This window comes from Nanorana parkeri, unplaced genomic scaffold, assembly GCF_000935625.1.
Source record: "Nanorana parkeri isolate BGI_ZX_2015 unplaced genomic scaffold, ASM93562v1 scaffold497, whole genome shotgun sequence".
NCBI classification, from domain to species: Eukaryota; Metazoa; Chordata; class Amphibia; order Anura; family Dicroglossidae; genus Nanorana; species Nanorana parkeri.
The window spans coordinates 170,209-183,090 of NW_017306765.1; the positions used below are offsets into that span (position 1 = coordinate 170,209).

General features: G+C 40.8%; 1 protein-coding gene across 1 annotated transcript in view; it reads right to left on the bottom strand.

Moving 5' to 3' along the window:
- The window catches only part of LOC108790729 (SRC kinase signaling inhibitor 1-like), a 584,474-nt gene that overhangs the window by 142,755 nt on the left and 428,837 nt on the right, over nt 1–12,882 (bottom strand). Inside the window, exons 5-6 of the mRNA XM_018561058.1 lie at nt 12,008–12,203; nt 5,265–5,463 (exon numbers count right to left, since the gene is read on the bottom strand). Coding sequence (XP_018416560.1) covers nt 5,265–5,463; nt 12,008–12,203 — 395 coding nt within the window. The remainder of the gene's footprint in view (nt 1–5,264; nt 5,464–12,007; nt 12,204–12,882) is intronic.

A 12,882-nucleotide genomic window follows, 5' to 3' on the forward strand; every position in this document is an offset into this window, starting at 1 on the left:
TCCCATTGCCATGAATGTAAGGGGGGCACTACACTCTTGTACTGACCACCAAAGTAAATGGACCAGATTTTTACCTCTTTTCTAGCCATTATTTGCTTTGCTTCTGCTTTTGGTGTCATATATGTTAGGTATGCAACATTCCTTATTCTTTATTACATTTACAACTTACTGATCATGCTAATGTACAGAGAGTTGTAGATAAAACAATTTTCAGCAAGGGTTCACCTCTAGGGGCACCTCTAAGGAAAAAGATTGAGAAATGCTGCACTATATTGTTTTGTTCCCCTTCTGCCACTAGTGACTGTGCAGCCTGCTGGCCTTCTGATCTTTGATATAAATACAAATCATGTGCACAGGTACAGGGGAAGAGCAGAATGCAGAGCCTCACTGGATCTTTTGTGGTTCTTTGAGTGGTTGTTTTAAAGCTTGTTAATAATTTGTGAATAGTTGAATGTTCATAGCCTGGTCACATCTCTATTTTAAAACTCAAACCTGTCACAAACATGGGTGACTTCAACAAAGTATTTGATTAAACATTGCTGAGTTTATTAGTGGTTATCTTTAACACAAACTGCATGTCAATCAGTAGATCCAGGAACATAGACAGCTTAATTTATATTAAATCCTCAACTTTTCCAGTAAATATCAAGTTTAACATACACTCTCTCTCACTTTTTAATCCTCCAAATTGGTCAGTGAGATTGCCCATCACATTAAAGTGACACCAAACTCAGGAGTTAAATCTTAAAAATGCATTCCAGTACCTTAACTAGTAACAAAAATGTAGCTGAATTCGGTATCACTCAGCTGTAGATCTTCAAATCATCTCTGAATTGATGCTAACACTATCCTTCCTACTGGACCGCTCCAAGCTCACTCCCATGATGGACTTCAATCTCAATACAAATTAGAAAACTAAACTTGAGATTGTAGTTCATCACGAGAGTGAGCTTGGCGTGGTCCAGAAGGAAGGACAGTGTTAGCATCAATTCAATTTAAGGGACCATGGGGAACAAAAGTAGCCACCCTCCAGAAGGAAGGACAGCGTCAGTGTTAAATCCATAATAATCATATAGGGAAATATGTATGTATGTAGACGTTAATGATGATTGATTTTCTATATTTTAATCTATCCAACTTTGGAAATGCAGTTTAACACTACTGATTTTGTAGTTACATATGGTAATCAATCTGTGAGCCTGTCAGGCAGACCCTAAGTATAGTTGGAATAGCTGTTAGGAATGTTCACAGAGAAGACTTGCCCTTTTAAAATGGGAGTCAGGACAATGAGAATGGAACTCCCTTATGCTAATGTGAATGACTTTTAAGGTAAATGTCTCAAAGGATATTTTAAAGTAAGAACATGGATATAAGGACGGGCGATAGTCCTCCAGACACTCACACACACACCGACACCCCCACATTGACTCTCAGAAGTCACAGGGACACCTGTTGAGGACTATTTTTTACTATTTACTATTTTTTAAATTTTTTACTTACAAACTAAAGACACGTTTCTTAAGCATCTTATAGGCTCATGCTGTAAGATATACCATATCTTGCAATCATCAAACATCCTATAGACTCATTCTGTAAGATACACCATATCTTGTAATCATTTGTAACTTTGAAATTAAACACATTTTTGAATTTTATGCAAGAACAGAAGCAATTTTGTCTTTTAAACTTCTTCTACCCTATGCTTCAAGATAAAAGAATATGACAAAAAATCATATTTCTACAGTCAGCATGTATTTGGAATTGATTTGAGGATTTACAGCTGAGTGATGTACAAATACAATACACGTTTGTTAATAGAGTACTATTAAGAGTACTTGAATACATTTTTAAAATGTAACTCCTGAGTTTAGTGTCACTTTAAAGGACCAACAAGGCTTGGTGCCAAGAGGACAATTGGCCAAGTTTGACTTTTAACGCTTTCCCTGCCACCGCCGTAGGGCATATGGTGGAACAAAACTGTTCCTGAAACGCCAGCTCAGTATGCCTTACGGCTAAAGCGACCATGAACTTATAGCAGAACTGTTCCCTGGACAGTCCCCTTTACATCAGTGATATTTACCAATCCTCTGTGCAGAGCAAACACTGGTCTGATCACTCTAGTGTTTGGAAATAACTGGGGACACATAGTACTATGTGTCCCCAGTTATGAATGAACAGGATGTGATTTACATCACTTCCTGCTCATTCATGAATTTCTCAATGGGGAGAAGCACTCACTACAGAGGCTTTTCCCCATTCAGAAACTGATGATAGTAAATATTTTACTTTCAACAGTTTCTGGATGAATGGGAAGTGCTAAGGCTGCAGAAAAATAAATCGAGGACTCGGTGTCCTTAATTTCTTTTTCTATTTCAAAAGTGAAATGTCAGGGGTCTGTTTAGACCCCAGACATTTCACCGTAGCTCCCCAACAGTAAAAAAAACAAAATAAATTATTAAAAAATAAATAAATATAAAATGTGTAAAAATAAAATAAAAATAAAATAAAAATTAATTAAAAAAAGCACAACCCTCCCCCCCACACACATAACATACATGTGCACCATACTGTGGTGTATGCCATGCACATGCACTGCAGTGTGTTGTTAGAACGCATCGCAGTTCATGATTTAAAAAAACATTCTTAAAATTTAAAAAAAACACATTCATTTAACTGTGGCAGCGCATGGCAAAGCTTTGTGACGCATTGCCATGCATTGTGATACCTTGTGTTGCAATTAAATGTATGCCTGTATAATTTTATCACAACACCAACACAACGCAAAAATATGTAACATAAGTCGCGTATGTACAGTTTTGCGTTCATTCATTTTTTTACCTTTTCGCAAAAAGGCACAATTTAAAATTTGCAAATATTTGTTATTTATTAACTCAATACAGTTTTATCTTCAGAATTTAGTCAGAAAATAATTTTTCTTTGTGCACTGATACTGATTTTAGTGTGCTTTATCAATTGAACTGTGTATTTTTATCGGTTTAATATGAATTTGAGAAACATTTGCGCAATTATCGCAGGGCCTACAAATTTAGTAGCACCATCTTTTTATTTTAACGGCCTGTGCTTTCAGAAAATATATGGTTTGGGTTTTTTTTTTAAACGCTAGCAAAGCAGTAATTGAAAATCAAATCAATGGGAAAAAATGCAAAAATGGTGTGGTCAGCAGAGGTGCAAAATGTTCTGGAGGGCTTGGCAGCGAAAGGGTTAGTCAAGATGTGTTTATAATGCCAGCTGCCTATATTGCTAGATGTACAAATGTTTTGACGTGATTTTTACTGAATGTAATATCTGTTCAAATATATTTTGAAAATATGACAGCTTTACTTTAACAATTAAAGGAAAAGCCTAGTATTCTGGGCATCCTTCCCTTTAACAATCTGTACATTTTCTTTTTAAGAAGCCGTTCCAAAAATTGCCTTAGCTAAGCAGTAATTTGTGGCAACAAGACACTGTTTTCATCTGCTTAGTATGGTCAAAGATGGTTTACTGGTTTCTTTATTAAACAAAGAACAATTTCTATAGCACCACACTACAGACCAACAAAGACCTACCCTGTGTGCAAGACAAAGCTTAAGCTGGCCATATACTTGCAAATTTTGGTGACTGAATGACAAAAAGCATTTTGGCTACCTCATCCAAGCTAAATAGCCAGGCTACTGTATTCTGACAGCTGACACCAGTATCTGTCATAAAAAAAACCCAAAAAAGGGAAAGAGGGAAGCGCCACTAACCGGGAAGGAGTTAAGGAGGGCCGGGCCGTGGAGCTTTCAGGAAATCAATAGGTAATCGATTACCTATTGATTTCCTGAAACCTATGCCGCACCCTCCCATCTCAATTTATGTACAGATTTTCCCAAACTTTTCTCGCACACTTCCTTTTTCACATTATCCACTCCACCTTTCCCCCCCCAATAAGTTTGTGTTTCCCTTTTTGCCTTGCTTTCATGCCCCAATCATCAATCCTTTTCCCCTTCCCCTTTTTGTAAAAGGTCTTTTTGCACCAAATCATTTCCCGCCAGGCCCTCCTTAACTCCTTCCCGGTTAGTGGCGCTTCCCTCTTTCCCTTTTTTTGTTGTTTTTTATTACATATGTGGGACACCCCGGTCCGTACTATCAGGAAGCCGCACAAAAGCATCACCCCTCACCCATAATTTTATACACACTTGTGTGTGGATTCTCCCTTTGGAGAGCTGGTCTTCTGGACTGCCCTTACAATTTTTCACCAGTATCTGTCAAAATACCCAAACAGAGACTTCAGCTGACTGGCTGCAGTCACTGTTTGGCCAACAATTTTCAGCCCAGCGCCTTCGGGAAAAGTTCTTTTTTTTTTTTTTACTTTTGTCAAAGGAGCCGCTCTGAAAATTGGAGTTAAAGTGTTGTTGACAGGGGTATTGCAGGAAATTCTAGCAGTGTATGGCCAGCTTTAGTTTGGCGACATCACCATCTGCTCTTGAATCAGACACAGTTGACATGCACAAAATACAGTCATCCAGTTCTTCTCAACCCTTGTGTGGCTGTATCAGGTTCTGCTATCAACACCTCACCTAACACATGTTGGTTTCTTTTTTTTACCATGGTAATCATATTTATCTATTATGCAAGTTTCTCTACAAATACAATTCATCTATATATTTTTTTTTTTTTTGCCTTATCATCTTCTGGCTTCTGATGCAATTCTAAGGGGTTGATTTACTAACCTTATAAACACACCACGAACATGTATACACCTCTGTAGTGTGTTCCCTCCCAGCATGATCTATGGGTGGAATCTAAACACCTTTGTAGTGTGTACACACCCAGCAGGTGTGTTGTGCAAAGCCCTGCATGGATTTGCAAGGTGATGTTGTGTAAATTAGCTCTATGTTGTGTTGCTTGCGTCGATGAATGCAGGAATGTAAATGCATGAGCTAACCATTTTTGTCTAAACTGTGAAGCAGCATTATATATGCATCATGTGCATGATTTTTCCATATATGGCATTAGTGGAAAAATGCTTTTAGAGACTTTTTGGTTGATAAATACGTTTTGCTGTGTGAAAATCACACGCACCTAGTGCGTGCGTGTGTTTAGGTTAGTAAATCACCCCCTAAATGTCAACAACTGTCTTTACTTTTGTTTAATGTTTGATATTCACTTATTTGATCTTACAGTACACCTTTTAGACTGACAGTGGACTCAACACAGTTTCTACTGTTCCCTTCTTGAACCACAGTCAGGCTGGCAAACAGACTTTACACAATCCTTACCTGACATCCTCCAGTTCATAGAAGACATTGCGGGACTCGTCTTTGATAAGTATGGCGGTGTTGTGAGATTTCAGCATTCCCATAGTCAGTTTTTGTTGAAACATATGCACAATAAGAGCATGTAAAGTGTCCATGCTGGTGATCTCATGTGTGATGTGCACACGTCTTGTCTCATCGCCATACTGCAGGAACAAGACACCTGAAAGAAGAGGAATCTCATCTTTATTGCATCAAGGAAAACAGAAAACTAGTACGTGATGAACTCATGGTAAAGATAAGGAAAGGGTCTCTCCAATGTCCATAGCAACTTGTCAGTTTTCATATGTCTTTTCTCTGCTGGAGCTTACAAAATTAAAGCGTCAGTCTACCTAAAACTGATATTTTAGTTAACGGTCAAAGCTGGTTGGCTGCATTATCCCCTGGCTTCTTACACATATTGGATACTGCAGCAGCATTATCTCACTGCCATAATTTCTGACTCCTTGGCGTTTTGGGTGTTCCTTCCCACCTGTGAGGTTCCAGCACCTGCTGTCGGAAACATAAAATCATTTAATAATCCAAGAATTAGAGTGGGGATCCCTCATAATATACAGTCCCACAAAATATATAAGAAGACTGCAGGTGGTTTAACTCACAAGCACCTATCAAAAACTGAAATATCAGGTTGAACTGAACCTTTTTAAAATGATTATAGTTTCTTTTAACGCTAAAGATATAAATATGAGTATCTTAATGTACATAAATCTGTACCTTTGTGTTAAAGTAGGACTTTGTCCTCTCATTAGAAAATAAGATTTAATGCACTCACTATAAAATTCAGTTTGCATTCATTGAAGGACACAGCAGTCATCCATACATAAACAATAAACAAAAATGAACAACTGGTCACAGAAAGAACAACCAGGGGGGCAGGAGCTGTGTCCTTTAATGAACACAAAGAAAAGGGTTTTACGGGGAGTGCAAAATATCCTATTTTTTCTTCATTCTTGCTGGAAAACAGCAGAGAGCCGTTAGATCTTGATGAAACGGATGCCCCAAAGCAGTGTCTACCGAGGGGTGGGAGAACATAACAAAAAAACTCCATCTCAGGCAAGTACAACAAAAAAAAAAAACTAGCATCAACGGATGGCACAATGTCAACTTTGTCTGATGGCAAAAAGCCCACAGCACAATCGCCGCTCTAGTGGAATGGGTGGGTGATAGGAAAAGGAGGTGTCTGGTGTTTGATGACGTATGCCTGAACAATAGTCTGCCTAATACACCCCACTCCCCCCAAAAAAGAGAATCTGTCTTACAAAACAAAGCCATGGCAGAAAGGTAAACCCACACAACTCTAACTACATCCAGAGGTAATATCTTTTTAAGCATTTTGATGGATCTCAACTGTGGAAACACTGTGGTATGATTAGCAAATCGGAGTTACTTGGAGGAGGAAGGCCAAGTAACATAACACATGTTGAATAATCTTCAAATGATAGTGACATGCGTTACCTTATGCAGGTTTGGTATAATAGACTCTCATTAATTTATACAGATCTAGCGCAGTACTCTCTCAATGTCCTGTGTATTTCATACTGCTATCTTGCAATAGTCACTCAGGGTTTGTATTACTTCATACATATACAGTATATTGCAGAAGTCTCTCAATGATCTGTATTACATCATACACGTATAATGCAAAGTCTCCTAATGGCCTGTATTACTTCATACAGATATGATGCAGCAGTCCCTCTGTGTTAAACAGTGATATGATTACAGAATTTACAATGAAGGTTCACAAGTGAAAATCTTATCAATAGAAGAATGTGTCATACACACATCTATATAAATTGTATTTGCGGTTGTGTTGAACCTCACTGGAAGCGTGATAAGTTCTTTGGAATGTTGATCTCTGCAGGATTCATGGAGTGTGCTGTGTGCAGGCTGGGTTATGGCTGCAAGGGTGGAAATGAAGGCTCATACATTGAAATGAAGAAGCAAGTCTGATTTTGTAAAGCTGATAATGCAGAGTGCACACACAGGGCTGCATCAGCAGGTTGAAACTTTGCAGGGATGATACTGCAGGGGTGCACAAAGAAATGCAGCAGCAGGTTTGAATAATGCAGACCTCACATAGGGTATGATTGCATAATGGATCACCCAGAGAGCTTACACTGGGAATTGCTTGAAGAGATGAGAGTGCTGAGAACACACACAAGTCAGCAGCAGTGGATTAGATCGTGCTGAGTCTCACAGGAATATTGGCCTATCACAGATGAGGAGTGACACAAGGTGAAACTCCATGGGTGCTGATTCGTTCTCAAGGAGGAAAGGAGAGAGGCAGTTGTGTGACACAGGGATCCAGCATCTTACAAATTACACAGCTGTTTGAACCTCACGGCTTAAAGAAGAAGAGATCTGGTGACGCTGCGGAACCTGATTAGTTGAGGGGTGGAGCTCTACTTTGATCCTGGAAGGTAAGTATATTACATCAGGCAGTGAAGAGCAAATTCCTTATATTGAACTGGCCAGGAGCAGAAGGTGAGAAGAACAATGTCCTCATTGAGATGAAACGCAGACACCACCTTCAGTAAAAATAAAAGCCTTGGATGAAGAAGTACCCTGTCCTTATGTACGACCAAAAAGGGAGGCTTGCAAGACCAGGCTGCCAATTCTGAAACCCTCTAGACCAGGGGTAGCCAAGGTGACAGGCACCCAAAAACATTTTTTGCTAAAGCGTCAGCAAGGCAAATTCCTGAATATTCTCTAAAGATGGTTTATTCAGAACAGACAGTGCCAAGTTAAGGTCACATGGTCAGAAGTTAAGCTCACATCAGAAGCCTGACCAGAGGAGTTACATACGAACCACCATGAATAAAAAAGCAAATTAGACAATGGGAGGCTAGGGAACACTGAAAGAAAATCACTACAGCTGACACCAAACCCTTGATAGTCCTCAAACCCAGCTTTTGGTCCACAACCCATTGAAGAAAAGTCAAAATCTATGCTACCAAGAACCTGCAGAGACTAACAGCATTAGATATAAACTTTCCAGGTACTATTATAAATCTTCCTGGACATCAAATCCTAAGCCTTAAGCATCATAGGGGTCACCGAGTCTGACAGCCCCCTGTGCTTCAACACCTGGCTTTCAACAGCTAAGCCATTAAAGACTGTTGCTGTAAGTTACTGTAAAGCAGGATGCAATATCGGACCCTGAAACAGAAGGTCTGGGTGAGGCGGGAGACGCCAAAGAATGTCTGTAGCTATATGACCTAGGTACACATATCAAGGATGATAAGGCCAATTCAAAGCCACAAAGATGACTGTAATCCTTCTGGCTTCTATCTGATGCAGAAGCTGAGGAAGAAGCTTTAGAAGAGGAAATGCATACATTAACCCCTTCGCGTCCACTGATGTACATAGTACGTCATTGGCAGTGGGCCGTTTAAACAGACTCGCTGCCAGGACGTATGGGTCCTTAAGGGGTGTTTAAACAAACTCGCTGCCTCGCTAAAGCATATTGGTCCCACTTCCCACTAGGGTGTGTGTCGCATCCACCCAGGGATCCTTTGTCCTGCCCACAAATCTGTTCACATTTAGGTTGGGAGAAGACACCAGGAGATCAACATCCAGTGCCCCCCACCTTCAGCAAATTTGAAGAAATCTGACATAATCACTCACTCGGATCTCCCTGTCCAGTGATAATGGAGACTTGTTCCATTTGGTCAGAATCTCCTGTTGATGAATCTGTGTGTAATATTGAGCATATGGAACCACTTTGAATGAGGAAACGATGAGGTCCAGAACTTGCTTGCAGGTGAAAATCAACTCCCATCTGAGGACAGACCACAAGACAAACATGGAATCACTTTGTCCAGTGGATGGAACAACTTGGCATAACTCATACCCAGAATCAGGCCCAGGTATTCTAGATGGAGAGACAGAGTCAGTGAGCACTACTTCCTGTTTTTAATTCCAACTGAATTTCTCCATAGTGTAGATGGTAATCTCTAGGCTGACTTCCAGGGTAGAGAGAGATTCCACCTGTAGATGATCGTGCAGGAAACCCACAATGGAGAGTCCACATTGTCTTAGCAAGGCAAAAGCTGGAATTGGAATTCTTCATCTTCCACTGCGATGTATGAAAACTCTTGATGAAGTAGACAAATTGGGACATACAAGTATGCATGCTTGATAACAATGATGATGCTTGGATGCCAGAAAATCCCCCTGGTGCAGTGAGGTGACCACCAATATGATGGACTCAATCTTGAATGTTTGGACCTTTACAAAGGTGTTCACAGTGACGTCACAAGGGGGGTGCGGTCCGCACGAGGTGACACCATTAGAGGTGGTGACACCAAAAAGGCTGACAGTCATTTTGGTGTCACCCCCTCTGAAAAGTCGGGCACTCGGTCATAGACTGAGAGCTCGACGGCTGCACATGAGAGGAGGAGACCCAGCGACACACCTTAAAGGAGAACTATGGGGTCAGTGTTTTTCCCCATAGTTCTCCTTAGGGTAACGGGAGGACACAAACTAGCGTCCTCCCATTACCCTAAGCTCAGTATACCGCAAGCTACAGCTCGCGGTATACTGAGACGCCGCAGCCGGAGCGGATCCCGACGTAGATGACGGGATCCGCCCAGCTGCGTGAGTGACAGCTGGCTCTGCCTATCTAGAGGCAGAGCCAGCTGTACCCGCCCCCTCCCCCGTCCGTTCCGCCAGTCAGCGCTGGCAGATCGGAGCGGGGAGAGGGGAATCCAGCCCCTCCCCCTGTCACGGCAGAGAGCCGTGACAGGATCGAGAGGTGAGCGAACCCGGTATGTGTTCGCTCACCTCCTGATCTACTGAGCCGACCTGTGACAGTCTCATTGTCACAGGTCGGCTAGAACTATGAGGTGAGTGAAAAGCACTCACCTCATAGTTCTCCTTTAACCCGCCAGATGAACCCCCCCTGGTGAAAGAACCACTCTGGTGGATAAGGATGAAATTATATTTTGTAGCCCAAGTCTATCAGTTGGCGGGAGAGCGCTTCTTGACCAACTTGCGGACAAGTGCTTGCTCCATACAAGATACAAATCCTTTCATGACAGTGTTAATAGCATCCATGGAAACAGGTTTTTCTGGGGTCCCCAAAGCCTCTAACAGAGAACCAGATGAGGGTAAGGAGGTCTCCTTATCCACAGCAAGCTTACACAAAGAAAACATCTGATACTGAAATTGCCTGAGTAACCCCATAAACATTACACAGCATTATAGGGTCAGTCCTCAGCAGCCCTAAAATAGTGGAGTGTCCAGCCCCCCTTGGGGGACACTGACAGACCAGCCAGTTGGTTAAATGAGCACTTTTGCAAGTGGCACTGTAACCCAACAGGCAAGATGTAAAGGCTTTCTGATGTGTCCTTCAATGAATGGAGGAAACAAAAATATACTGCAGCACTTACAGTTTTCTGTTAGAGCCCCTGCAAAGTCCTACAAATACCTGTTGAGCTTGTCAGTGGGATCCAGCTAATGCAGTTTGTTTTGATAGAGTGGCAGCAAAGTTGCACAGCTCCTGAATTCAGAGAAAATTTGCAAACCTAGGCTGTGCCTGCTTGCACTACAGTGGGGGAAGTAATATTTGAAAGGGGATGGCTATCAGCATTGTCACTGTTGATTCACAAGCCAGTAGCTTGTTAATCACCACATGACCATACCCAGTCCTGCCTACTGCTTTCTGGATTGGCAGCACTGCCTCTGTTGCTGAAATCCTCTTATTGTGAGCTGCAGTGTTTGGGATGGGGAGCTCGTGAGACACAAAGAAAGAGAAGGGTAAGGGGAGGTAAAATAAGCTTTTTGCTTACTTTATGAGGATTGTGCAGCAGATAATCACAGAATTTGGTATTTAAAAATAATGTATATTCTTTTCTAATTATGTATGTGCTAGGGTCACCCATATTGGCTCATTGCAGATTCCTACCTAATAGAGTCTTGTTAATTCTCTTATTTCACTGCCAGTATACTAGACATGGTCTTGCCAAAAACATGCTTTTTCTAATGATTTGAAACATACACATTGTTAAGTGGTAGCCAAAGACCATATCAAATGAATAGCTCGGCTTTAGGTCACATGACTAAGCCGTTTTTTTTACTCATTTCAAGAAATCCCAATGGAATACAGAAATAGATAAGCAGCCAGACACACATTGTACTGACAAACTCTACTTTCACTGTCTTAAATTCCCTTTCCTGTTACATCAGTAACAGCGTGTCCAAATATGACTGCGCAGTTCAATAGGCACCAGAGTTACACCCAAGAGTCTGATAAGTAATCAGCACTTAGCAACAGACTTGGTTTGACACACCTCCTCTCTTCCTCTGCAATATAAGGTTGTGTGACGTCACCTCTGTCGAGGGGTGTGGGTGTTGCTCCACAATACCAGTGTAAAATATTGGCACAGAACCACAACAAGCCACATATTCAGTAAGATAAATAGCTATTATAGGCTTTTGTGGCAAAAATGAATAACAAATCATAGTATGCAGGGAGACAGAACTATAAATAATTAAGAAAAGACGCGGGACTTCAATTAGGTTATAAACCAAGCTCATGACTGGATGGTATATTTTGTTTTCCTTCTTTTGTTTTAACAAACATCTCTATCTTTTGAAATGGTAGGATGCAAGATATGAAGATAACCAAAATAACATTTAGAGATATCCACTTATTTTCTAGGAGACAATTAGTATCTGCAATGAATGCTAGCCAACTGACAGACCTGGTGAACGCAGTTTAGTTTGGCTAGTGGACCGAGACAGTGGCAGACTTTGCCGAAAACGGTTCATCCTGTTGAACCCCAGTGGTAGTTCAGCTTCTGACATGGTTTCCAGGGATTCAGCTGAAGCAAAAGACAATTTAGCTGCTTGATCTGCAAGGCCAGGTTGGGAGCTCTGCGAGTGACGTGAGCTCCTAGTCTGAAAAAAAAAAAAGCAGACATGGTATATGTTATGACAAGTAACAAAGGTTGACAAGTAAACCAAATGTGACCTTTGACAGACCTCTTAATTCCATCCTATTCTACTTTATTTAACCTATTCTATTAGCTTTAACATATTAATATAATTTCAAAAGTAATTTTCATAATTTTTATAACTTTTTTGTATAAATATCCTGCTATTCAGATGATTGCTTAGACATTTCCTGTTATAGGGTGACAGTGTTCTCTAATTGTTTCCCAATTATGCTCCTGCTTTACCACAGTGGTGACTGATGAGCTATCAAACACACATTATTTTGGATTTTCATTCATTTTGTATCCTATTGACAGTGTTCCCCAAGGCAAATTCAGATGGTGAAACTACCGAACAAACAAAAAAAAACAGACGGGGGTTTTAACTGTACCATACTATTGAAATCTAATAAATAAAATGTGATATGTGAATTTTAATTGTACATTCCTAAATTCTAGTAATGCACCGATATCGATTTTTCAGTATCGAGTACCGATTTTCCGGTACTGAATACTGATACCGGAAGTCACATTAAGGAAGCCAGGCGGCATATAATGACCACCCAGCTTCCCGATTAGCTGGGAAGCCGTCTCCATGCTCCCTCGTCACCAGGTAATGACTCGCCACCTGGCTTCCTGATTAG